Source organism: Anarhichas minor, unplaced genomic scaffold (assembly GCF_050575085.1).
Source record: "Anarhichas minor isolate MPS153535 unplaced genomic scaffold, ASM5057508v1 ptg000033l, whole genome shotgun sequence".
Taxonomy (NCBI): domain Eukaryota; kingdom Metazoa; phylum Chordata; class Actinopteri; order Perciformes; family Anarhichadidae; genus Anarhichas; species Anarhichas minor.
Window position 1 is genome coordinate 8,893,022 of NW_027466479.1, and position 26,872 is coordinate 8,919,893.

At 43.7% G+C, this 26,872-nt stretch overlaps 1 protein-coding gene across 1 annotated transcript in view; it reads right to left on the bottom strand.

The window, feature by feature from the left end:
- LOC142964994 (dolichyl-diphosphooligosaccharide--protein glycosyltransferase subunit STT3B) overlaps nucleotides 1-26,872 on the bottom strand; it is a 70,332-nt gene that overhangs the window by 14,271 nt on the left and 29,189 nt on the right. Inside the window, exons 2-6 of the mRNA XM_076105644.1 lie at nucleotides 24,253-24,361; nucleotides 16,013-16,300; nucleotides 8,086-8,151; nucleotides 2,002-2,101; nucleotides 383-481 (exon numbers count right to left, since the gene is read on the bottom strand). Coding sequence (XP_075961759.1) covers nucleotides 383-481; nucleotides 2,002-2,101; nucleotides 8,086-8,151; nucleotides 16,013-16,300; nucleotides 24,253-24,361 — 662 coding nt within the window. The remainder of the gene's footprint in view (nucleotides 1-382; nucleotides 482-2,001; nucleotides 2,102-8,085; nucleotides 8,152-16,012; nucleotides 16,301-24,252; nucleotides 24,362-26,872) is intronic.

Below are 26,872 nucleotides of genomic sequence, written 5' to 3' on the forward strand. Positions count from 1 at the left end.
GACAGAAAGCAACACTATTTAGTAGTCTTGTTTCTAGCCACCTGATGAATGTCAGTGCAATATTCACCCCCAAACTCCGAAGGTAAAGATTCGGCTACTCGTTTTTTTTTATGTAGCTGCTAAATACATGATCGCATTCATAAACTTGATGCCTACTTTGTCAGAGGCCGGTAGCACACACGAGTAAATGAGTCCGAAGAGAGCGAACCAAAACAGTAAAGTTGAGGACTGTCCCGTCACGTACTCGCAAGTCATAACTTGGAAAATTAAGGGAGCCAAGAAATGCTGACTCATTCATGTTCAAACTTTTCTAGAAGGGAACCTGTTCTTCCAAGCAGAACGCAGCATCAGCTACCTTGGAGGTACAGGGGGTGGGACTTACCGGCAGCGGCCATGTGCTCGCTGGTCCTGATTGGCTGGAAGCCGACAAAGGGGATCTGCATCGACAGTACGAGACCCACGATGTAGAAAGTGCTGTAAGCTGTAAAGAGAGAAGGAGAGAGAGAAGGTGGGTCACACAAGAAATCAAACAATCTGAAAATAAACTATTGCACCACAGAAACTATTCTGCTCCACTACTCCGGGTTTGGGCCCTACTAAGGGAAATCAGCCTCAACAGAGGTATTTAAAGTCTATTGATTTTCACTGTCACACTTCAGAGGGAGTAAATACAAAATACCTAATCTAATGTCATTTGCTGAGGAATAGGGAGCTGGCTCGGTGCGGTGCTGCAGGGAGGCCTGGAGTGAGACGACGCGGAGAACAGCGCTACTCCCACCTTTGCAGCTGGCGGGGGGGGGGAATCGATTGGCAGACGCAGCAGCTTAATTAAGATTTCATACTCTTCCTGAAGAGTGTGCCTCATTTCTGAAGTAGTTGTGACCGCCCTCAGCTATCCCTTTCTCACACATCTGCTATTGACTCAAGGCGGAGAGAGATGCATCGTGAGGGAACATGGACTATGAGGCATTGTATTAAATCAGGATTTTCTTCTTTTTTCTTCGCCTCTCTCCTTTTTGTATGTTCCTTCGTAGTGAATCAGAGACAGCTGGAAAGAGGAGCCGCGAGATGTAAAGAGGAGGAGAGGTGAGGAAAATAGGACACGCCTGTAGACCTAATGTATTTTCTGTCAACAGAATATGTTTCTCAATTTCTCACTTGCTACTAAAAGGTGCACGGGGTTGCTGGATGATGCTCTGCCGACATCCTTAACGAACAATGAAGGCAGGAGGGTATTTTCCACTTCATCCAACAGCCCCGGCATTGTCAAGTAGAATTTCGTTGGCGAAGAACCGTTGAGAGATGGAGCAGAGGTAGGTCAAAGCCCCTCTCACTGTGAAGAGGCCATAATTCATTTTCAAAGCTCTCAAAGATTATGCTTTTGCGGTTACAGCGAGTGCAACATATAATCATGTGTAGAAGATACTTGGCAAGGCTTTCCTTTTTCCTGACCACAACAGCGGTGGCTGTTGGCGGCTAAGCCGACGACGGAGAGTTTGAAGGATTGAGCTCGAGTTCTGCGAGCCAACTGATAAATGTGCGGGAGCCGCCGCGTGGTCTGTGAAACCGGGGACGTTTGGAGGAATAACAAGCCTGTCTCTGGTATTTACACAAAAACAACAAGAAAATAAAAAATAAATAGAAAAAGATCAGGTAGCAGGTGGCTGCATTTACTGTTAAAGTGGTGTGTGTGAGCGTATGGGTGTCTGCACTGCCGATGATGGAACGCTTACGGTTGCGAGAGGCGAGTGCAGGCGTGACTCGGCATTTAAGCTCGTTTCAGGGTCAAATGCTTCGGCAGCGATGTTGAGAGACGCAGAGGAAGGAGGAGCGGTTTTTGTCTTGTTTGTTCGTATATTTCTGTTCTAATGGAAGAGGATCTGAAAACGCAGTCACTTTCCATTTCAGCGACTGTATGTGGGGACGTTTTTAACATCAAGTCGCACACTAAAAGCTTTTGTGTGGTTTGTGTGTGTTTGTGTGTGTGTGTGTGTAGCTCACCGATGTAGACTCTTCTGCTGTAGCGTTGCATCAGCATCAGCACAAACACATGCAGAGGAATCAGGTTGATGATAAACACATAGCCTCCCCATGCCGACACCTGGAACACACACACACACACACACACGCACACACACACACACAAGACACGTCAGTCAGCCTGCTGGGACATCGTCCTCTCTCTGAAGCGGTCTTCTTCATTGATCCGGCCCACGTGATCAATTATTCTTCATTTTGTTTCAAACGAGGTAACCCCGCTGAGTCGAGAGTTTCCCGTTAAAACGCTACAAATCAGCTTTGCGGGAAGGATGTCAGGTTTGCCTCATTGACGGGAGATTAATCGAAACCTGAAAGTCCTGTTGAGGAACAATGGGTTTCCCACATTGTTGCCGACAGCTACTAAAAAAACCATTTTAAAACAGTTGGATTATCGGAAAAATGCTCGTCACGAAATGGATGAAACAAAAACTATACATCAAACAACCAGGACCACTTCAGAAACGTGCAAATAAGGGACTTTTATGACAAAGAAATCAAGCAAATTAAGATGAAATAATTACAACTATAACTTAATAATATCTGCATTTCTCTATATGAGCACCCAATGGAGAGAAGACAAAAAGACAACGCTCAATATAAAGCTGTGGGGTGTGACTATTAGAGAAGACGAATGGTTGCATCATTTTGAGACAGACAGTCCACAAACATCTCCACGTACTCGGAGAGAAAACTGTTGTAAGAATGTAACTGTTGACTCGCAGGATAAGAGCTCAAGAGGAGTGATGTCGAGAGAAACGGACGATGTTTTCATATCAACGACTAGATAAGAGTGTGAACCACTGAATATGTCACAGGAATAAATAGGTTTTGTGGAGACGGGGCAATCCTGATCTTTTCATGATTTATTTTGTGTATGTGATCTTTCTGTAATGAAAAAGCAATAAAATAAAAAAACAAGTCTGCCACAATAGTGTATCCATGTGAGAGTGAAAGTTACTGTAGCTTTTGACTTATTACGGCTCCAAAATACAGTATACATGCACACATAAAATAAAGTTCTGGATATGTGACTATTCCATGAACTAAATTTTCCAATACAATTAAATGAAAGTGCATCAATCTATACACATAACCACCTTAAACGGAATCATTCAAGAAGGGATGTAAAACTATCTCACTGCCTCTTTACTATTAGACATAAGTACAGAGCTATAAAAACCTGACGTATATAGAATCTATAAAAACTAGGCAATCACACGTACATGTTCGATGCGGCAATAACTTTTAAACCTCTACTAAAATTGTACCTCGACCGTTTTTGAGGTCCGCTAAATACCGCAGCACCGGATGTGGGGGCTATAAAAACGACTCCACAAAAATATCACCGACAAGTGTTCAACTGCCTTTACTTGACTACAGCAAAGGGCAAATGGAAACCGTGAGAGCACTAGACAATCAAGAGAGGAGAGCATAGAGAAAGAGTGTTGAGGGAAAGAAAGCCAGACAGAGGAAAAGAGGAAAAGAGCCCCGTTGCACCCGCTCGTTACGGTGAAAAGTGCATTCATTACACTTCTGCAAACGGGAAAACTGAGCACATGTCTAATTGATAAAAAAACATTAATATGCTACATTAAGGCAGAGAGTTAAAAAAAACCTCCTGAATAAATTCCGTGCTGAATGCTTAGATGCAATTATAGTCTGGCGGTAGTTTGCATCCGTTTTCTCAGATGGTGACGGCCAATTAGTAGCATGTGAACTTTAACTTGAACGAGTTACAGAAATGACCTTCATTTACACAACTATAAACATGCCAATTTATACGGAATATGTATGATAACAGAGAGAGAAAAACTTAAACATTAAAAAAAAATGTCTTTCTTTCTCCGCAATCTACAGCCGGCACAAAGACGAGGTCACCTGCTGTAACTGAAGCTCTGTGAACCGATGGGCATGTTTGTGCATTCATGGCAGGTGTTACTTCACAAAAACCGTACCAACCGCACCAGTGACTTTCCGTGTAAATTTAATAAAAAAGAGCCTCTTAAAACATCGATCCATCCCAGTTAAACTCTCTGGCGTCACTGAGCTGCATTGTTGACTCAGAGAGTTAAAGTCAACATTATTTTTAATGCTTGTTTTTTCCCCGTTGGGTACTCAACTGGGCAAACGCGTGGGAGGTTATACCATGTCAGAGGGACAGAAGATAGTGGATGGAAAAATTCCCATGGTCACTCCAACAACCGGTGTATTTACCATTTACATCATTTGTAGTTCACTTTCCAAATTGGTGTTAAAGTAGGGTTTAGTAAGGCAGCTGGCAAAGGTCATCCTTTGTTTGTTTGCCATGTAGTGTTCTCAAGCACCAAGTTGAATACATTTCTAAACAAGACTAAGAATCTTCAACCGTGCTCTGAGGCTCTACTTTGGCACAGAGGTGCCAAATGCCAACGTCAACATGGTAACATGCTCTCAATGACGGCGCCAACATGTTGATGTTTAGTGGGAGTAATCTTTACCACCATCACCTTCTTAGCTCAGCGTGTTTGCATGCTATTCACGAGTCAGAGATCGGTAAATGCGGTAACTTCACTGTGACATGAAGCGCCTGTTATTCAGTAAACTCTATGACGCAACTTGCTTGCGGATTTCCCTCTCGATTGTTTGGATCATAGCCCGCAGAGCGCACAATCGACCCGAGGAAAAAGATGGGAGATACTGACCATCTGGCCACATTAGGAGGACCACGCAGTGATGAATGGCCGAGACCCAAAGCTATGTGTGCACATCGTCTGTGTGTGTCTGTGTGCACGAACAGGCTCTATTTGAAATTATAGATCTAAACAGCCAGCCCTTTGCCCGAGCCAGAGGCTAACAGGTGAGGGCAGGAATCAGAAAATGTTTGGAGCAAAGTCTTTTAGCCGTTATCGCTCTCTGTATTTCATACCGGGCTTATCTGATGACCGCGGGGCCGCTTAGAAGAGGATATAGCAAACACAGCATGCAACAGGGAGAAGGGTTTTACCGTGTGTGTGTGTGTACATTTCTTTGTGTGCACAGGTGTTTGCAGCCTGAGCCATGTGCTCTTGTTGGATCTATTTATGAAAATTAATGTTGTTCTGCTTCACTAACTGAACCCTCTCCAACACCAGCAGTGACTTTAGTTCATTAAGAATTTAAGATGAGATAATAATGATCACGGGTCAACCGAAAGGTTGCAGTTGCAATGCAGAATGCTGTGAATCTACATTAGATTCAACCAGAGACCGTTCAGAACAGAGACACGCCACAGAGTCAGGTTCCTGGATCTGTGCCACGTGGGTTTCGCCACTGCCCCGTCCTTTTAGGAGACTAGAGGCAGGTCCTGGGTCCATTAACTCCAATGGGAGAAGTGAACGTAGATCATGACTGATTCTTTCACTCTACAGACATTGGGCCCATTTTTCACAAAGTACAGCTGACTTACGTCTTTAAGTATTTGGTCCTGAAATTGAAACTTTGACCTGATGATGGCGTTAAATGGAGGATCAAGGGATCGTCAAAGTTTTTCCAATTCCTTCTGAGGGGAACATGAACGTCTGCATCGACTTTTATGGAAATCAATTTCAAAAGCTGTTGAGACATTTCACTCAAACCACAAATTTCAAACTCATGTTGGTGCTAGAGGAAAAGCCAGACGATCGCCAAAATCATCAGGGTACATCTTCTGGAAAAACATTGTGCATATGAATCAAGTAGATGTTGTGATATTTCACCGGTGAACACTTGATTGGATGGTGGCATCAATAGTAGGCTTCGTACTCTGGGGACCATAAACGCCTGTACATCCAATAGTCTGGATCAAAGTGGCGGACCAACCATCGCTTATCCCTAGAGCCACGCCGCTAGCATGGCTAAGAAGTTAAGCAAAGTGACATCTATTTAACAGTCACCTGAGGCGCTTTGTGTTCAGGGCATTTAATCAATACTTGATTAAGCAAAGGAGCTTTTGGTGTGCCCTGGTGTTAAAGGTTGTTTTGCTAGAGGGGACTGTGGAGAATTTAGGGGGGAGAGAGAGAGAGAGAGAGAGAGAGAGAGAGAGAGAGAGAGAGAGAGAGAGAGAGAGAGAGAGAGAGAGAGAGAGAGAGAGAGAGAGAGAGAGAGAGAGAGAGAGAGAGAGAGAGAGAGAGAGAGAGAGAGAGAGAGAGAGAGAGAGAGAGAGAGAGAGAGAGAGAGAGAGAGAGAGAGAGAGAGAGAGAGAGAGAGAGAGAGAGAGAGAGAGAGAGAGAGAGAGAGAGAGAGAGTAAGCCAAAGCCTTGGGAATGAGCAGTGCAGTTGATCTGCTTTTGCTCTGTCCTCCGTTTTTCCCACCGCTCCACCCTCACCCCTGGAGGGATGAAAGGAGGATGTTGCGCAGCTACCAAAATAGTTGCTGTGGCTCCTGTCCATCAGTAGCGTCCTGCTGCTCTGATCCTCTTCTTAATCTCGTGCTTCTCTGTCCTCTCCCCTCTGATTATGCCAATATCCAGGCATGGAATCTGTCCCTGTCTTGTCTCCACATCTGCTTTACGAGTGTCACATTCAATTAAGCCCCATAGGAAAAACGTTGTGATGGCTGTATCCTGATTAAAGTGACAGCTTATGGGGATAAAGGAGTGAATGCAATACTTTGTGCGCAGGACCAAAAGGAGGCAGTGCGGGCGGTTGGGAGGTCGGTGGTACAAGCCTAGTTTGCTGCTCACTGCTAGAGGACTCATCTGTAAAAGTGGGTGGGCTGCAAATACAGTAGAGAGGAACGTCACATCACCGAGGAGAGAGGGGGAGAAAGTGGTAATGAGGAGAACGAAGCATGGAGACTCGATGCTTCTGACGAGGACGGCGCGGAAGTTACACATCGCAACATATTCTCAGTATTGGTCTTATCCTCCTGTGTTTGTCTCCGTCTCGCTGTCCACTCTGTCCTGTTCCCTGCTTATCTCTCCACACGCCTCCTTGTCCTTTTGTCTCCGCCCGTCTCCATTCTCTGTTTTGCCTCCTATTCTATTCATCTCTCCATCACTCCTTTATCCCCCCTCCCAATCCTCTCCACGCCCCCTCGGACGCTGTGGCCCTGTGTGATCGATGAAGCTGGATTTCGGTAATCTGTTTCATTTGATATCTGTCTCACTGCCGGCCACAGAGACTTAGCCTGGAATGAGCAAGAAGCGGGAGATTTTTTATTATAGGCGCTCTCACTCCCTAACACACACACAAACAATCTGTCGCTGAGGCAGTGAGCCCGGATCGTCTTTTTTATCTCATCTCTCTCATCAATCCACCGATGGGCTTGAGCCTGAATTCATAAATAATGCAGACGACACTGGCTAAACGGCTCCTCCTCCTTTTCCATGCCTTGCCATGTCAACGCTGGACACAGGACAATGGCCCCCGAACACTAGCATCCCAGGAGCATTGTTAATTATCAAGAACCAGATCTGAATTTGAAAGGAGCTCTAAATACATATAAAGTGGGATTTGTAGAGAAAAATGCTTTTTTCTACTCCTAAAGGCAAAGTGTTTAAAAAATGGCAGAGCCAAAGCTGCTTTACAAAAGACAGTTGCAATACATTTTATAGTCGGGAAAAGTGTGACTGAAATGTCAACGCATTTCACAAGAATGAAAATGCCCCGTTGCTAATGATGAATGCTGAGGTTTTTGTGTCTTCACTTACTCAAATAATGGGAAAAGAAAGGTTGATAAGGACCGGAACCAGAAATACCTTTATTATACCGAACCGAAACTCAGTGAGCTTAATCAATATCTCTTTATGTGGGTTGCACAGCAGTAAAACAGATACATAAGCGAAAAAACATGTCAAATATTTACATCAAATAAAAAGAAAAAAAAATGTGTAAAAAGCGGAGAATACAAGTTCAAATATTTGTATTAAATAAGTTAAATTACAGGCCTAAATACAAATATGGGAACAACAAGTCGTGATGTGATCTTGACTTACAATTCAATCCAGTCAAATCTGGCTATGGTTAGTTCGTACCTTAGCCAGGTGTGTGTGTGTGTGTGTGTGTGTGTGTGTGTGTGTGTGTGTGTGTGTGTGTGTGTATTCTCACCATGTAGAAATAGGAGAGACAACAGCCGATGGCCCAGAACACAGAGCCCGTCTTCACTGACTTCACCTACAAGGGAGACAGAGAGTCACAGTGAATTGTTATGAATACATCCTTAAACCGTCCACGTCAGCATCAAGGACATGTAGACCCACAGTTTGTGTATCGGGGACAACAAAAGCACCATAGGATGCACTTTCTCTGAGACAATGACATGATGTTCTCTTTAGACTACAGGAGAACAAAATGATCTGGACCACGGCTCTACATAAACACTTGCCCGGGGCAACTAAACACATTGTTATGCGTTCAAGCTCTAATGAGTAAAAATGACTATTATGCAAAGATAAATTATAATGTTATCATGATCTGTTCAAATGTAATCTGTAAACTTTAATAGTTGTTTGAAGGAGATGTTTTCAGAGGAATTATGAGCTTCCTACCACTAGTTCTGAGCAGCTTATAATACATAATTAAAATGTAACTTAAAAGAAATACTGATTCCAATCTTGTGAAAGAAGCCAGAGGTGGTGATCGTTGGAACAGCGGAAAGACAAACAAGAGTTTTGATGAGTTGAGCTGTAGTGTCTTTTACGATGATCAGCGAGGTTCATCTACTGTCGCTGTTGGCTGTGAGGAGAGCATATTAATCGTATGCTTTGTAGTAAATAAACTATAATAATTGTCCAAATCGTTGGTGATTTTTTTTTTTTTCATTTCGGCGAGTTCTTTTAACACCGATGCTTTCAATAATCCTTAAAGAACTCTATCGTCTAAAAAGGGTTAGTCAGAAGCTAACGGAGTGTAATGTGAAATGAAAATGGTTAAAAAGCGCTAAACCCACATATTTTGTGCATCTTTAAAAAGCAGTTCAATGATCACAGTTAAACGATCATAGCAGATGTGGAATAGCCAGCTGTGGTGAGAGAGCTGATGAGGAGGAGAGTGGTTCAGACCAGACAGGCGAAAACATCTTGTAAACAACAAGCTCTCCTTCCCCGCCACAGGCCGATAAAGCAGGCAAGTGGGGGAGGAGGAGGTTGTCGAGAAGCTCGATCACGCCCAAAAATGGCTGAGATTCGCTGATGGGGGTGAATCAATGATCGTTGGACTGTGGTGGTACCGCCTCGCCCAAGAACCAGAACAGACCTCCGGACCAATTCTGCAGTTAAGACACCCAGACGCTGCTTCATACCGTCCGTGCGTGCAGAAATACAAAAACAAACTGTGCTCCAGCGGTGCTCTCCTCTATGTGTTGAGGTGGGGCACAGTAAGTAGGTCTGCGGTGCCCTGATGATTATCATGTTCCTTCCCAACTTTGATCCAGTCTGGAGCAAAGTTAGTTTCCAGCGCATTGGAGCATTTTTACAGTGTATCCGAGTCTGTATGTAGAGCTATATTTACTGTTTAATACAGTTTTACAACAATCCTGCATAAATCATAAAGGTAGGATGTATTGCAGGGCTGTTTAGACTGCATTAGCCTGCATTAGCTGTAATTGGGTGTAAACTGGCAACCGAGCACTTTTCCCATAAACCGTTCCATGTCGAGTCTTTGCTTAATCGTCAAAACAGGCATGACGATCCTTCGCATGTGGGTGGTGCGTTTAGGTCAAATTTGTATGCGTGTTAAGATAAACAAATAGATTTTATATTTTTATGTATACGTTGGTTTGGGAGTAGTCTACACCCCGGGTTCAACTGTGCAGGCTGCCGTGTTCTCCTCAGACAATATTCAGACAATGAGCATGTGCATGTTCAACTGGTGCCACCGCAACTCGCCTCTTCCAACTGCCCTCCCAGCTTCCACTCTGTTTGTCGAGACACAGAAGTCGCACAGCGTGATACTAGTCCAGCTAATTAAATGTGAGCTGAGAGAAAGCGCAGAATTACTGTTACAACAATGTAAGCATGGCGCACAGGGTTAGAGCAACAGGGGGAAGGCAGTGCTACTCTGCGTGTGTGTGTGTGTGTGTGTGTGTGTGTGTGTGTGTATTCATGTTACTAAGAGCCGTGGTGTTAAAAAGAGCAGCTCTCCTGGGTGTGAGAGGATTCAATTATAGATTATAGGAGGGTGTGTGAGAGTTTGTGTGCGTGTTGGGAGGGGGTAAACACAGAGATTAAGCGTGTGGAGTTGAATGGGTTATTAGTGGATAAAATGAAGGAGTCGGATAATGAAGATTGGGCTGAGACTTGAGTGAGCGGCTCTCGGAGTTTTTCCCCTAACGTGGAGGAAATGACAGAGGGGGGGGGGGGGGTAACAAGACGAGGAAGAGAGGGCAAGAAAGGAACGAGCAATAATGAGAGAGAGAGCGAGGTGGGAGGAAGCGGCAGGACGAGGAACACTGCCGGAGCAAAACATTGACAGTGACAAAGGAAGACAAAGACAATTAAAGGCAGACGAGACGGAAGAAAGACGGAGAGGATGGAAAAAGGGAAATGCAAAGACAAATGTGGGTAAATGACACTGATAATGGGAAGCAGTGGCGCATGGCCGCGATGATTGTTTTTCAGGGCCCTCGCCAAATAGAACGGAGAGCGCGAGAAGGCGGTAGGTGAGCGGAGAGGGATATTTTTTTTTTTCCCGATGGCACCGCTTCGCTGATGACGCATCACCTTAAGAGGCTGCGATGGCTGCTGCGAGGAACACCTGCCTCACCTGGAGATGTATTGTCCATTCACGCAAGATGACAACAGGCCATTATATTATCGCAGAGACAAACGGATGTCCCCAACACACCCTAATAAACATTTCCTGGTGTGAGACAAATGGTTATGGCTGGATGGGTCCTGGAAATTAAATGGCGGATTTTAGAGACTCCCTGCAGAGTAAAAAAAAAAAAAAAAGATTTCAGATGGAGACAGGAGGAAAAAGTCTTATGTATTCGATAAAAAGACTACACATTGAATGGGTAAGGATCAGCGCTCCCTTGTTAATGTTTAAAAAGGTGCCAAATGTGCTATAAAAGGTTTTGTAATGCCTGCTGTGAAAATATGAAACATATCTACCCGTCTACATAAAGAAGCTGACAAACATTTAGAAAAATGTATAAAAATCACACATTTTTAGAGAGTTATATTTCATAACGCAACTCATCAATGCAGAGAGAGCAACCCAGTTTGCAATCCTTGTTGCGCAACTGTCTCATCTACCAACAAAAATGTCTGACATTTAGTCCTTGCCTTAAATTACCAAGGCAGACGGTCTTGATGGATGGAACAATCTACTTCGTTAAAGTTAGTCCGGAGTCTTGCTGTCAATTATAGTTCTTAGAGAGAAAATTGTAATTGGCAAAAATCGTGATCTGCTGGTTTTATCCGTGCATATTATTCAATATTATTAAATATGCCAGTGACTTCAAATTTAGAGTGGTTTGCATTTGTCTGTGTATACATAATATACATTTCCTGAGTATATTTAGCTCCAGAAACACACACAGTATGTTTGAGGATGCAAACCCTCACGCTGACACTAGCAGCTGTTTTGGTTTCACTCTGCTGAGCCAGCAAAACAGACACAGAGTCAGGTGTGTAGCATCGGGACTGTAAACACAACAGGTACGCTCGGCCAGCCACCTGGACTCCAAACTGTAGGTCATCGCCAGATCAGCTACAGTGAGCGAGTTGTCCGCCAGTTTAGTGACTAATGCCGCCATGACACCACATGTAAACACGCATCCGGGCCCGATTGACAAAGTGACAGACTGGGACGGCTGAGTCCTTGGACAGATTAAAGCTCGCTTCCAACCCGGCGGCAGCTGTACTTCCAAGCGTGTTATTCTGTGACAAACAGCAGTGAGGCATGACGAAACACCTGCATCACCACTTCTGTCTGGATGAAAGCCTCCACCGCGCGGCATGTCTTCACGCTTGTGCATAAAAGGAAATTAACGCCTTGAAGGTAAAACTTTAACTTGGACAAATATCCTACGAGCTGCCATTACCACTCACGCACTGCCTCTGGCACGCATACTGGATCTCTCGTCTGTTCACTTGCTGAAAGCACGAGGACAGTAAGAGCAGCAGGTTTCTCCCCACCGGCCTGTCTAACATTCAACTAATCTGTGTCGGGTTTTTTCCCCCATAGAAATTGAAATAACTGTTGGATTATCCAACAACAAAGCCAGGAATTTCTGCCTGTCTCTGTGACCTTCACATATCCTGAGAACCGTTAAACCCATTTACATCAAGCCTGAATGGTCTATTGATGGTGACCCAAAAGAGTCCAAGTTTGATTTCAATAAAGTTTGAATGAACAAGCGAACAGCGCTCTGAGCAGCAGCAGGGGGCGGAGCTTCAAGGCTCCGTAGCCCGAGTCCAGCGTGTTGTCTGCTGCTAAGAGTTTAAATTAAAACAATTTGAATTAAAAATGGAAAACCAAAATATATTTTTTAAAGATACACAATACAAAATGTGGCTATTTTCAATGTATTAATTGTCAAGCCTTGTGCAGAGTTTTGCAGCATCTAATACACCTACATGTCTCATCTGAAGCCCCCTATAAACAGATGTCTTCAACATCAAGTGAATCGATTTTCATGTTTACTAATTAAACTTCTTTGACCATCAGGAAAACATGTCATGGCTTGACATTAAGCTTTTTTAGACAAGTTACTAGGGATTTGGACAATTGGACAAAAAAAAAAACTCAACATTTGCTCCGATTAAACATTTGGCCGTCTGATTAAGTAAGTTCTTCCAAATGCTTGTTATTTAGCCGGCCTGTGCTGCCAACCGGCTGCTAAGAGCTAACATTAACTAGCTCTCTTTTTGCCAATTTCAACAGATTTGTTGCTCACAATGTAGCATCTCCCGATTGCATATTTATACTGAATATTGGCCCCTAATAAAGATCACAACTATTGTTCACTTGCCCGGTGCATTGAGTAAAACTAGACTAAATCTGTCTAGAACCGAACATGAACACTGAATGCTGATGAGGAACGTTGCACGGCCTCCAAATGCATAAGTGTGGAAGTCCCGCGGGTCTTGCTCTGTTTCGAGCTGTGACGGAACTCTTTAACAGCTGCAGGCGGTCATGTTTGAACGCTGCGGGTACAATGAAAAAAATATCAGTGTAGTTTAAATAAAAACTGGTGCATCATTTGCCTGCCTTATCTCTGGAACTCTGGTGCAGTTGATGTGAACACTGAATGATACGTCTCCGTACAACTACCCGGCTACAGCTGGTCAAGAACTGACATGTGGCTTATTTACATGAGTCTACAATAGGATTGCGCCATCTTATTATGCAATAATCTTTTCTAGATAATACCCAAAGCTTCTAAGCTAAAAAAATAAATAAATAAATAAAGAATGGAATTTGCTAAAGTAAACTGAGCAGCAGGAGCAATGCAAAGAAGGAGACACAAAGAAGCTTTAGAAAAGAATGAACCAATGAAAGCAATAGGTGACCGTCAGTCTGAGTGGCTGGATTTCTCTGGTAATTCCTGTTCTTCATATTTGTCTAATGTATTGTTTAAAGTCATAGATAAATATGGCCGTTGACAGTGTTAACTACAGCAGCTTAAGTTAACAGCCAAGCATACAGTGCTGCAGGGATGATGCGTGTGTTAGCATTGCACCGCTTCCCTTGACAAAAGGCCATTGGATTCTGGATTACTGCACAGAATAAGCTCTGTGGCAAACAAAAGTTCATGATACTTGGACGATTTGTTCTGCAAGATCATCTCTAGACAAATGATGTCAAAGGCAGAAGAAAAAAAGCTAACGTTAAGCTATAAACAAACAAACTACACCATGGTCACATATGCACAAAGAGGGTGTGAAGGCGGATTAGTCAAAACTATACTTTCTTCGTACTTTCAAAACTGACATTTCATATCGTGGAACTAAACGCTAAAATATCTTCAGCTCTCTTCAACCACAGGCCTTTCTCAGGCATCTTACCAAACACACATTGATTTCGAGATGAGGGAACCAGAAGTGCAAAAATGTGAACTCGTCCCCAGACTGGTTCCTGCAGCGCTCTGTTGAGGATGAATTAGCTCCGATGATATAACGCTCTTTCACTGCTGCATGTTTGGAAGAAGGCCTTGCAGGTGAAGGCGGCTTGCTAATTGCAGATCACTTCATTACAGTCTATTCAATCTTTTGCATTGATAAATCTGACAATATTAAATTTGGATTCCCTTCAAACGTCCGTATTCATTAGACACCTGCTCCTGTGCATGTTAGCGGTGCAGGTGTGACATTCTTTCAGAGTGATGACTGTAATTGCTCCACTGTAACCACTTCCTTTTATACTCTCTTCCTTTTATACTCTTGCAGTCTACAGGAACACGGGGCAATTTTGTTAATTGAAAATCATTTTATAGACTCCATGGGATGACAGGATATTGTATAAACAAGAAATATGCCCACCGTGCTTAAATGATTGGCAGTGATGCCCGCACATTTAGAGTTTTCCTCCAGCGATCGGCTCCAACGTCAGCAGCTTTTAACCTTTACGGCATCATGTGCTGCCCATATTTATTCATTCAATCAATCAATCGCGTGACGTTCAAGCCACTAATGCTGGCCTGCAGAGTGGCAACTTGCGTGGCACCCACAGACCCGAATTCCTTCATTCAGGTTTACGAGACTCCTCGTTCACTACGATGCTGCTGCAAACCAACGACCAATACATTCAATCCAAACTCTCCAAAAAAACTTTCAATCTTCAAAGTCACTCTTAAATGTTACTTCATGCACCGACTAGAAGTGTGGCATCTTGTGTCAGGTGGAACAGTTACGGCACCGTTTAGGTATTGCGATGCCGACCTCTTTGATGTGAGGAGAAACCTGGTTTAATAGAAAGAAAGTCTGAATACTCCCATTTAAACTGGTTATCTGCAAATGCTTTCCATCTCAAGATTCCTTTTCACATAAGTCATTCTTATTGGAGTTTAAAAGTTGAAGAAAATAAATAAAGTATGCATCACTGAACGGGCACAGCTCAATACAAAATGAAAAACTCCTCAATACTTGTCAAGGTCAACTCCAATAATGAAAAAAGATCCCCCCCACACACACACACACACACACACGAGGCGTTCATAGGAAGATAGCTGAGGGGCTGTAAGGCAGCTGCTGATGCAACTGAAAAGAGAGGACACTCAGCTTGAAAAGCCCTTTACTTCTCCCCACTGTGCAGACCATTTCAAAAAAAATGTTTGCACGGTGGTTCCTGCAAACATCCAAGCTGTGTTAAAAAATGACACGTTCTACTCATGCGTGCAATTTCTTTCATTCCGTCGAGGTCTACCTCGCTGAACAAGGATAACCGGGTCAAATTCAGTTAAAAAAAAAAAAACAACAGGAGGGAAAATATGTTTTGTCACATACAAAACAAACCTGACCTTGTTGAGAACAGTGATGGTGCCGATTGAACGAGGTCAGCTTCCCTGTTGGCACACAGGTGAACCCGCTGTGTCTACTCTGTGCATTTCCCAAAAAGGAAGGTAAAGTGTGAGGGGGGGGGGGGGGGCTATTCAACCTTTAACACGAGAGTTTCAATTCCGTCTCTTAAAGGTCGTCTTATTGTGATGGTTTTAGAGCGCAGCGTGCTGTTTCCTGGGTTCCACGTGGTCTGCACAGATGCCCAGTGTGCCTTTCAAGCCTCTGGATAAATAATTCACCATCTGAGTCCAAGTAAGATTGAAAATCGGGCTTCATTTCTGACTACATAAAGCACATCCTCGGAAAATGAACAAACTGAGTCTTCACTGTTAGGGGAGACATTATATATATTTTTCAGCCAAAATAGATTTAAAAGCTGACGGAGCACCGGTTTAGGCTATATTCTGATTCCCAACAAAGATTCCAAAGATTCCCAACATCAGAGGCGTACATACAACATTTGCCTATATAACATTTCCATGTACACTCTTCCTTATTGCCCCCTTCCATCCCGTGACCGGCGTACATACCCAGAGGTAGTAGGTGAACTGCAGGGCGAAGATGGCGATGCCCTCGTTGTCGAAGGATCCGGCGACGGAGCGCGAGATGTAGCCCGGGACGATGGCGATGAAGCAGGCCGCCAGCAGACCTGCACCCTGGTTCCACAGCTCCCGCGTCAGCAGGAAGGTGGAGATGGCCGTCAGGCCGCTGAACACCGGCGCCAGAAAGACACACACGTCGCGGATGTGGACGGTGATGTGGAGCAGGTTGAGCATGTAGTGGATGAGGCCGGCGGTCACCATTAACCCCGGGTATACCTGAGGGAGAGAGGGAGAGTAAAATAAAGGGTGGGAGGGATGTGACACCAGTAGAGCGATGTTTTTTTGTTGTTTGTTTTTCAAACAAAAAAGACAAACATTTGATGGTTCTAGTTTCTTTATTGTAAAATGTATATCTTTGGGTTTTGGACTATTAGTTAAATAAATAAAATTTGAAGACACACTGGGAAATTATTGGGAGGCATTTTTCCTTGTGGACCAATCAACTAATCAAGAAAATAATTGGCGGATTAATTAATTAAAATCTTTTGACGCATCCCTGGACATAAGCAGTGGTAGGTGAGTCACAGGAGACGAGAGAGGAAGCATGAAAGGAGCCAAGAGGGCAAAAATGTTTCAGAAGGAGATAGCATAACAAACAGGAGGACCATGGGAGATAACAAGCTGCATCATTATCAACTGACTGAGACACAGGCTTTTATCTATACCAACACACAGAAATATGTCGTCCTCCACGACTCATCCGGTAGTCACTGAATATGATAAAACTCAAGTCAACTACATCTGCCTTAAGACTCATTTGAACAGCTAACAGATGAATCGTTTGGCTAGAAAAACGTTTGGCAAGTATTTTGCATCATATTTTACTTAATAAACAACTTGATGTAGTTTGGTTCATTTGTTTGAGATCAAGAGGAACAAATGATACATTGTGGCATTTTAGTTCTGGTCCGGTTCACACCGACTTTTTACAAACGGACCAAGAGGAGTAAACGCAGAGTCATACAGACCGACTCGTTGATCAGACGTTTTTGGCCCACATGGGTGAATCTAAACTCTGGTGCAGCACTTTAATACTTCTGATGTGTATATTTATGTTCTTTGGTGTTACAAAGAGCTCACAGAGAAATCACTGATTATGAGCATTATTAGAACTATTAGACTGCAAATCAACCACGTTGTGAATAATGACTAAACGTATTACTGTGAGATCACCTTTTACTGGACTTAATGAACTGACTAAGCACACCGTCGTATAAAAGCACAACAGTTTGAACAGCATGTGACCGTTTAATCAGGGAAACTACCTGTGCCAACGCACATATGAGTCAATTATAACATTACCTCCTGAACAGACTTCACAATCAGACAGATAGATTTATTATGACTTCAGTGTTTTAATTATTATAAATGGGAGACTGATCGGCCGGTCACCAGTCATGGCTGATTGGCTGAAAACCAACCGGTTTCGATCGGCGGCCGATTGATCGGCTGCATTTCTACTCGGCTCTCTAATTAGCTGGTGCATAGGAGACCTAAGCTTCAACCGATCTCATTCAATGATAATCAACCTTGTCTTGCCTATTGACTCAGAGGATTGGACTCACTCTAACGGAGCGGTATCCTGCCATGTACAGAACTACTCTTGTATTTATTATCCATTTCGAACTCTACGGAGTAAAAAAACATTACACCGCCTGCATTGAGTTGTGGCTTGATGGCTAAAAAGTCATCGGGCATAATTTAGCAGCACTTTTTCTCTAACTTGGTATTCCAGAATACATTACATCGCTTGTTCATTATGAAAATATCATCAACTAGAACTGACAAAAGCCGTTAGCAAAAGAAGAAGCACTCGAGTCATTGTCCTTATGGCAACAAAGAGCGGTTTATTGGCTTGACAGCCCGCTGTTGTTATGGACTGTCACATTAGAGGAGCCTGCCTTCCTTATCTACAGCTTAGGAGAAAGAGCGTCTGACAGTCGTTCTCCAGGGAGTGGAGGCTGGGTGGGAGTGGGGGGGGGAGGAAGAAGGGGAAAAGGGAAATAAGGGAGAGGGCAGCTGGACTGGTCTAAGCAGGGAGAGGCCCTTAAGTGTCACATTAACAGATATCTGCTCATCTGTCTTCCTAACGGTGGGACCCATCCGAGTGCTTAGAGACTTAACGCTATCATACACAATTAATGAGGACGGTCGGGATTATCCGTCTAATTTTGAATGAAAAGGGTAGGGGGGGGGGCTAGGAGCAAAGAATGGAGGTGAGGAAAGACAGCTACAGAAAGGCAGAGGCAGACAGCAGAAGAGAGATGATGGAAGATAAAAAGAAGGCAGAGAGGCTGAGGAGACAATGAGGAGGAAAAGTGAACTGCAGTGGATGAAAGGAGAGAATGGAAATGTTAAATAGAGTGCAGGCGGGTAAAAGGTTCACTGCAACAGAAAAGAGTCTCGTCGCCGCTTTCAGTGGCAGCAGAGGTGGTTTAATGAAGCCAGAAGGATTACAGACCACCTCACCGCATGAGCACAGAGACCGGCGTTGTTACAATGTCAACACTCGCTTATGAAAACAAGGGAGGCAGTGTAACTTTTTCTGATTCACAGAGTAAACTAAGCAAAAGCCACAGATTGGAGCTGCATTACGGGCTGTGAAACACGCTGCACTGAGATCTGAGAGGAACACAGCCCTCGTCCACACCCCTGTGTGTTTTAAAAGCACAGGCTTGGTGCCAATAAGAGCTCTCGCACATTTCGTTTTTGTGATGCTGAATGCCGTGTGGGAGTAAACGAAATGCCCTGCTTCCCCCCTGAAGCCTGTCCATGCTCAGGAAATCATGGAGCTCAGTCGTGCAAACAATTTTGACAATTAACCGCCACGGTGCCCTTGAACAAGGCACCAGATTAGTGTGGCAACCAGTCCCACACCTCAGCCTCGTATGCAAAAGAAACAGCAGGGGAAAGTCTCGAGTGGACGTGGATCTTTCACTGCAGCAGCTCTGTCAGACCTCCTCAGTGCATCAGTTCTTGCTCCATTTTGCATAGATTTACGTGTCATCGGGAGACATTTGCATTTAGTGTGGCCGACTGAATGACCCGACCGCCTGCTATTTAAATTCCTGTGAACCCTATAAGGAAGAGTGTGACCGACCGACCATCTGGCAATAACCGTCCTCCAAATGTCAGTTGTCAGCATGACTCCGCCCCTCTGAGGCCCACTGTTGGGGTTGAAATTGCAACATCTATTAGAAGCTGACTTGTAGTACTGATTCCTGACTGAAAGCAGACCAACACTTTATATCCCAACACCCAAGAACGAGGGCTGGGTATCAGGAAAACAAATTACGACGGTCCTACTTGGTATCAAACAACTTTGAGGAAATTGGTGCCAGATCTTCGTGCTTCGCGGTAACTGAAAACAAGACCTACCAACACCTGCAAGCAACATCAGAAACTTTTCGACATAAGATCAAAAGTATGGACAGTGTTTCCCCAATTTCACACAATCGGGCCCAGTAGTGAACGGCACGCTAACGTGCCGACGGAATCTGGGCTTTTGTCGGTTAGAACATATCGGTGAAGCATTGGACTGAATTGCATCTTATTTCATTTTGTGGAAAAGTAACGAAAGGAGGCCGTGTTACTACAAAATCTAAACTTACGGGGCTAAGAGGTTAAGGTGAATCAGTTAAAAAAGCCTTAATCCAAATAACTTAGAACTGAGTTAACTGAAAATATATCGCCATTTACTTTAAATGTATATTTGTCTGTAGTTATGGTATATTGACAGGTTTTCTTTTGGTAAGTCTACAGTCTATAAATCATATACTTCTCTGAATATTTTAAGTATTAAAACAACTTGTGGGAACTGTAATCACTGATCACTTAAATTAACACTTTGTTTGGTTTTGGTTAATGAGGATTCTTCAGTGACATTTAAAAAAATATTGTTTGTGCACTTGAACAGCTGATATGGGTGCGAACACATCTAAGAGTGCAATTAATTTCCTGGTTGGTTAATGTCATAGTTTTAACATCATTGGCATCAATTGAAACCAGTGGAGTCAGCGACTACATTTTCCATAATTTATCCCTAATCTGACTTTAGAGGGACAGTAAATTTATCAATTGTTTATTTTCTTATATATACACAATGTAATGTACAGAAAATATGTGAATAATGTGGATTGAGAATATGGTCCTGTGGATTAAAGATGGAAGGTGATTTGCTGTATATTTTTAGTTGACATGGAGAGAAGAGACGGACCCACATCAGTCCTAGTGAAGGATCAGTTTTCATACTAATTAATTCCATTAATCAGAACTTTGCTTATCTGAGAAGTGTTGAATTTCAGAGGTCGATCTGGTGACTTTGAAACTGAGAATTTGAGGAAAATGTGCTCCAAGAAATGAGGATTTTGGGACGACAATGGAGCTCTATGGCACAGAGAAACAGGCTGCTATAAGAGGGCTGCTTAGTATCTGAATTACTAAAAAAGCTAAGGTGACTGAAAATTGCAAAACATGTTTACGGTTTTGGCAACCGAAAGCTGATGCCAGGTTGCCAGCCTGTCACACACTCAGCTAATGCACGGCATCAATTGATTCCAATGTGGACTGTGTCATTCCCTTTAGAGTCACCGATGTGGACACAATAGTCAGCCAAACACTGCTCAAAATAATAACACATTATGCGAGGACAATATGACGACCATAACTGCTCAGTAACTGCAGTGCAAAGATATTCTGGCCAGGCAATCGCTCCACGAAATAACACCTGCTGAAACTGCTCGGCTAAGTGTTTTTGTAACTGCTCAGTTTAACGCTTCCAACAGAAAGAGACATCAGAAACGCCATTAGCTTGGCCTCAAATCTACTATAATAATAATACTATATTTTAACCTGGTTTTGCTTTCAAAGCATTTGAGTAATTGTATATTGTTTTATTGCAGGTATTTACTTTTTTTGTCGTGCAATAAAGCGGTTTCAGACCAAAGCAATTTTTCAGTCTCGACTGAGCGGATCATCGAGTCTAATCTGAAAATAAATGTAAGACCGTCTGGCAGAAAATGGATGTTGAGGAGAACAGAGTTAATATTCAAAAAGAGAAACGATCTACAGATCTACAGATGTAGCCAGATCTGCTGGAGAGGAAGCGATGAGTTACGTCGGTGTACAAAAACCTCGCACAAAACCCGAGCTTTGATAAAAAAAAAGCGTAAGCCCTCGTGTGTCCTGTTTGCAGATCGGTCTTGCTTGAGGGGTAGTCTGCTGAGTACAGTAAAAAAAATATCTAAAGCAATGTTCAACTACATTTGAGCAGAGATCAGCACAACTCGCTAATCTTCTTCTAATGAACCATGTATGAATTACTCTGCAGGTTTTTTATTTACTAATACATTCATGATATGCCAATAAAAGTGTTGAGAGGAAAGATGTGAGCTGTGAATGCTTTGTATGCTTATTTGCACGCAGAAGACAAGGCGTCGTGTAAATTAACTTAAAAACTATTCGCCTTGCAATTCTTATATCCAGTTTAATCAGGAGTTTCAGCTTCCCCCCCCCCCCCGATGGGTACAAGGATCTAAATCCATGTACTGTAACAGAACCAACACGTCCGTTATTACAAGCTAGGCCTGTCATAGGTAATTACAATTAGCTGATGGTAATTGACGATGACAGATGAATGCTGATGGATGGACTTGGGATTCAAATTCCTTGCTTCTCTTGTGCAGCAGTGAATACTACCTTCAAACATTAGCATGTAGCGTGGCTCCTGCTCCCGCACCATCTGCTGGGTGCTGTAAATGATAACGGCATCCGATAGCGATGCACAACATTAACATGCCTCGCTGTCTCAACTGAGCCGAGGACTCTCCAATCAGCCGACACAGAGAAAAGGAAAGAAAGAAAGTGTGAGAAGGGACCAGGAGTCACGCTAGAGAAGCCGAGGGCCGGGCTGGGATAGAGCCCGGCCCTCGGCTATAATAGAGACACGTCGGGAGACATTTCCACATCTAATTGGCACTGAGGACCCTGGATTATGTAGACCGGATACATTATTAGCTGGTGCAATTACAGCTCAGAGGGCGAGCCTGCTGGTTCGTGAAGCTCGGTCAAAAGAAAGAAGGTATGTGGGTTTTGTTAGAGAGGGAGATGGATCGGCCAAAAGGTTTTTATTCATTTATTTTTTTAATCACACAGGCCTCGCGGTTCACGGGATGCAGGGTTGAGAGGATGAAGTTGGGAGAAGAAATGCAGAGGGGAGGGGAAATGGGAGATAAATTGTGTGTAATCGACGCGTCGCATTTTTCACTGAAAAGGGTCAATGTTTCACAACAACCGCTGCTGCTGGTAAGCAGGGAGGCACCAGCAGCCGGGGGGAATCTGTCAAGTGAACAGCTCACTGTTGCTACTGGATTGTGACTCAAATCCATGCTGCCTGGCGCAGGCTTATGGGACTCTATGGTATCCTTGCACTGCCTTGCCCAACCCCAGACACAGCTGAAGACCAACACACTGAAGGTCTGCTTCTCATTTCTCTTGCATTTACCACTAATGAGGACGTAAACACCGACTACATATCAATATGTTTGAGTGATCCCGATGTGCTCATGAATATTAACAGCGTGTATAGATCTGATTCTTTAGACATGTAAACTGTACAAGCACATACATGTCAGTATTTATGTTTGTTCATTTTTTTGGGGTCACAGGTACCTTAACATGATTATTATGATTTAAAGCAGAACTTTATGCCAGACTGTACTCACTGATGGACTGACTGCAGACAGTTTGCTGCTCTGGTTATTCTTTAATATAAAAAGGATTGAAACTGCAGATTTTGCAAATCCCACACAAATTCCTGCCATGGCTAATATAAAACTTCCATCCATCCTTTTTTTTTTTTTTGCCACTTAAGTAGGTCAAATTCACAATGCCTAAGCAAAGTAGCCCAGACATCCCTTTTTCCCCTAGTCAGCATCTACCAAAGCATTCCCAGGCCATGTGGGATGTTTAACCCCCCCCCCCCAGCATGCTCTGGGACTGCCTGGGATTTTTGCCAAGGTAGACGAGACTGGTCCATCTCCACAGGGAGGTGTGTAGGACCCTTCCTGGTCAGATTCCCAAACCGCCTCAACTAGCTCTTTTTAAAAACACAAAGGAGCTGTGGTTCTACGGCAAGATGTTTCGGTCGCTCTTTTCTTAAAGAATGAGCCCAGAAACCCTCTGTGGGAAAAAAAACCCATTAAAGCGGCTTGAAAGCCCTATCTCATTCTTTCAGTCACTACCCGGAGCTCATGACCACAGGTGAGAGATCAACTAGTAAATTCACAGCTTTGCCTTCAGGCTTAGCTACAACACCCACATGACTGGGAATTCTGCACCAATTTGCCAGCCAATCTGAGGCCTCATCTTACCCCCACTCATGAACAAGACCCCATTTCACTCGTACTCCCCCACCTAAGCCAGCAACTTTCTCCTTGGCTGAAGGGGGGGGGCCATCTAGCAGAGAGGCATGGCGGAGTTGCTGACTCTCATCCAAACCACTTTAGTGTCTGATTAAGCCAACAGCGCTCGGCAAAATGTGGCGATGTAATCCTGAGATAACCGCGCTGCTGTGCCTTTAGATTCTGCCATAAAAAAAGAAAGAAAGTGGGCAAAATCTTGGCAGAGCAAAACATCTTCTGCAAAATATCTTCGAGAGCTGTGTATGTATCCACAGCAATAAGTCATTCTGGCAAGCGAGTACTGCATCAGCGGCCCCGGTATCTCATGTGCCCAGACCTCCTCTACAAGACCGTCTGCAGGACATGGTCGTCAGCCATTTCCAAATAAAAAAAAACCAAACGTAAATTGAGCTCCATGACCCCCTCCAGTGTTCTTCCAAGATTAAAGATGTTCCATGACCAGGAAGGAAGCGGCACCGCTCCTCCTCAATCTGAGGTTCATCGATCGCCTGGAGCGTCCTTTCCAGAACCCTTACATAAGACCTCTGAGAGGCTGAGCTGTGTGATCACAACCAGAAGCTGCTGGAGCACATCTTTTCTCCCGTTTAGTTTTTTTTTTTTTTGCGAACCATCACCCACCGTCTCATCTCATTTCAATCATTTATTTTCCTCAACTTCACAAGAACGTAAGAGAATCTAGAATTAGTGAACAATGATACAAATAATGAAACGTTTGGCTCGACTACGTCGGTTTGAGGAAAAACTCACCGTGCCGCCAACGATCCTGCCCAAGGGGTACCAGGCCCTCTCATCGAACCAGTTGAGGAACTCGTAGAAGCCATTTGTGGTGAGATGGTGCGTCGATCTGTAATTGAACCTGAAGCAACAGAAGAAAAGAAAGGGATGGCTGAGTACAAGCACACACAAAGAAGAAACATAATTTTCCATTTAAAGAAAGAGTTATTTCCTGAAGGTGGTCTGAATGGGTAAGCTGCAGAGACTTCGCCTTGTTAGAATAGGGGCGATAAAGCCTCCATTCACTGTGTGTGCCTTTGTGTCGATGCCAACGTCTCTCGGGTCAGGCTTCGGTTAAAAAACTGGAGAGATGAAGGGCGCCGCACCTACTGGCATATTTTTTTTTCAAGAACAAAGCCTGCTTATTGCACACAGATAACTAACTGCAACCGCTGGCTGAGGTGACAAAGGCGTAAAATGGGTCTGGTGCAGGGAAACAGAAAAAACTACACACACACACACAAAAACCCAGAGAATAAATATAAGGAATATCGGCGTAAAACAGGCCTTGATTCGCACCGTGGCGGCGGTAATCCGGGGGGGTTGGAACGCTGTCAAGCAGCAGAACGAAAGAGCTGACACCATTGAGAAGACTGCTGCCAAAGAGAGTGAAGCAAGCCTTCAGTACATTTTCAGAGGCACCTCCTTTGCTGCACAGCTCATTAACGTGGGCTTCTTTATGGCACGTTCAGAGGCCCATATACCTTATGCTGGACACTTCACACATGCAGACCCTATAGCGAGGCAGGGCGGTTCGCGAAAGGACAATTACCTGTCTTAGCGGTCTCTAAAAGAGGCGTACAGCAGAGAGGACAGCAGATCATCCGACATGAATAATCAGCTCTTTCACACACAAAGGGAGGTTCTTTGATTCAGAATAGATCATGTAGAACAATATCTTCAGCCAGCAAACATGGTGAGGTTACAGCAAGGGGCCAAAAAGGCTACAAAACAACGCAAAGCCATGTTTGTGATTTAGCATCAACGACCGTAATTGTTTCAGACATGCATGCGTGGCTGTTTTGCTTTCGGTAATTGAAGGCTGGGGAGCCTCAAAATGGTTTGAATTTGTATTTACGTACATCTTCAAATCAAAAGCTAATGGAAGGTCTTAGGCGGACACATCACATTTAACACAAACACAAACTATGATCAGATGTTTTATTCATGCATATGCGAGCATTTCAAATGGGTTAAAACGAATGACGGGGTCTGTACATGAATCCATATCTGTGCCAAAATGTTAGCAATTGGCCTATGGCCTCATAGTCACCTAAATCTCAGTGAAATCTCTCGACAGGTCTGTGAGACATCCTACTACCCAGACAGACAAACAAACTTGGTCAAGGCAACTATGAGCACATCAATTCAGAAAAGATACAAGGAAGAAATTACAACACAGAACACTCGATCAAAAAGAGGTATAGCTCATAAAAGCACAAGTAACACAGGCCGGTCAACCGCCAATCAGATCAACAGCATTTCCTCACTTCTTTTTCTTAAAGTGATACCTAAAAGGCTAGTTATTCTAGTCTGATTTTCTCTTTTGCACATTTACTGTTGCTACTTAAGGCGAAAGTATTTTTTTTATCAGATTAATGGATATCAGTTTGCAACCTTTTTTGATATGTAAATCATCTAATACTGGTGTCTTATGTGTACATATAAAGCAGACGGGGGGGTCGACGCATTTGACAGGTTGCACTGAAAAACACACATTTCCAAGATATTTTGATGTTCTAGTAATTGTCGAGGAACGGAGCGCAATCTTCAAATTGAGCGACTTATCCAATTCTCCATGACAGCAGTTACTCATTAGATGAGTGAGTCAGAGGCAGCAAAGTCATCGTAAATTAGATGTGCAATATTCTCCCTGGGATGAAAGAAACATGAGAGAGCAAATAAATAAAGTATAACCGTCATTGTGCCTGTTAAAGTGATCTTGAGAAGCTATTGAGGAGCGGGTGCGAGTGTTTATCCTTGGGGCTCCGTGGGTAATCATATCACTAAACAACCAGAGGACCAGGGCCCTGAATCTGAGCACAGTACAGCCTCTATGGCAAACAAACCATCCGGCTGGAATGCAAGAGTCACACAGAAGAGAATACACTTCCATTGTACTTTCAGCTCAGGTTTGTGTTGCCAAGAATAACTCACATTTTTCACAACTGAAGATTCAATCTTGTGATCGCATCTTCCTCCCGAAGCTCATTTTACGGCACACAGTTTGCAACGGCCAACCAAACAGTTCTTTTAAAAAGTCAGATGATGCTCCAGACAATACATGTCCTTCTATTCTGTGAAACTATTTACATACATACTGAGGTGTGCCAAAGACCCGTAATGTTACAAAGCTGCAGAGGCAGCCAGATGAGAGAGAGAGAGAGCTCTACCACAGTGGGACTCTGAATGCAGGTGGAACTGAGCGGCGATGTTTTGCCTGATTGTTCTGCAGCTGTCAAACCAGCGACGCGGAAACGAGCAAATTCAAAGAAGGCATTGTAAAAAAAGACAAAAAATAAATAAAAATAAAACCCATTTTCCAATGATCTCGTGGACAGCCGAGAGGAGTGCTTTATCCCTGCCCTTGTCA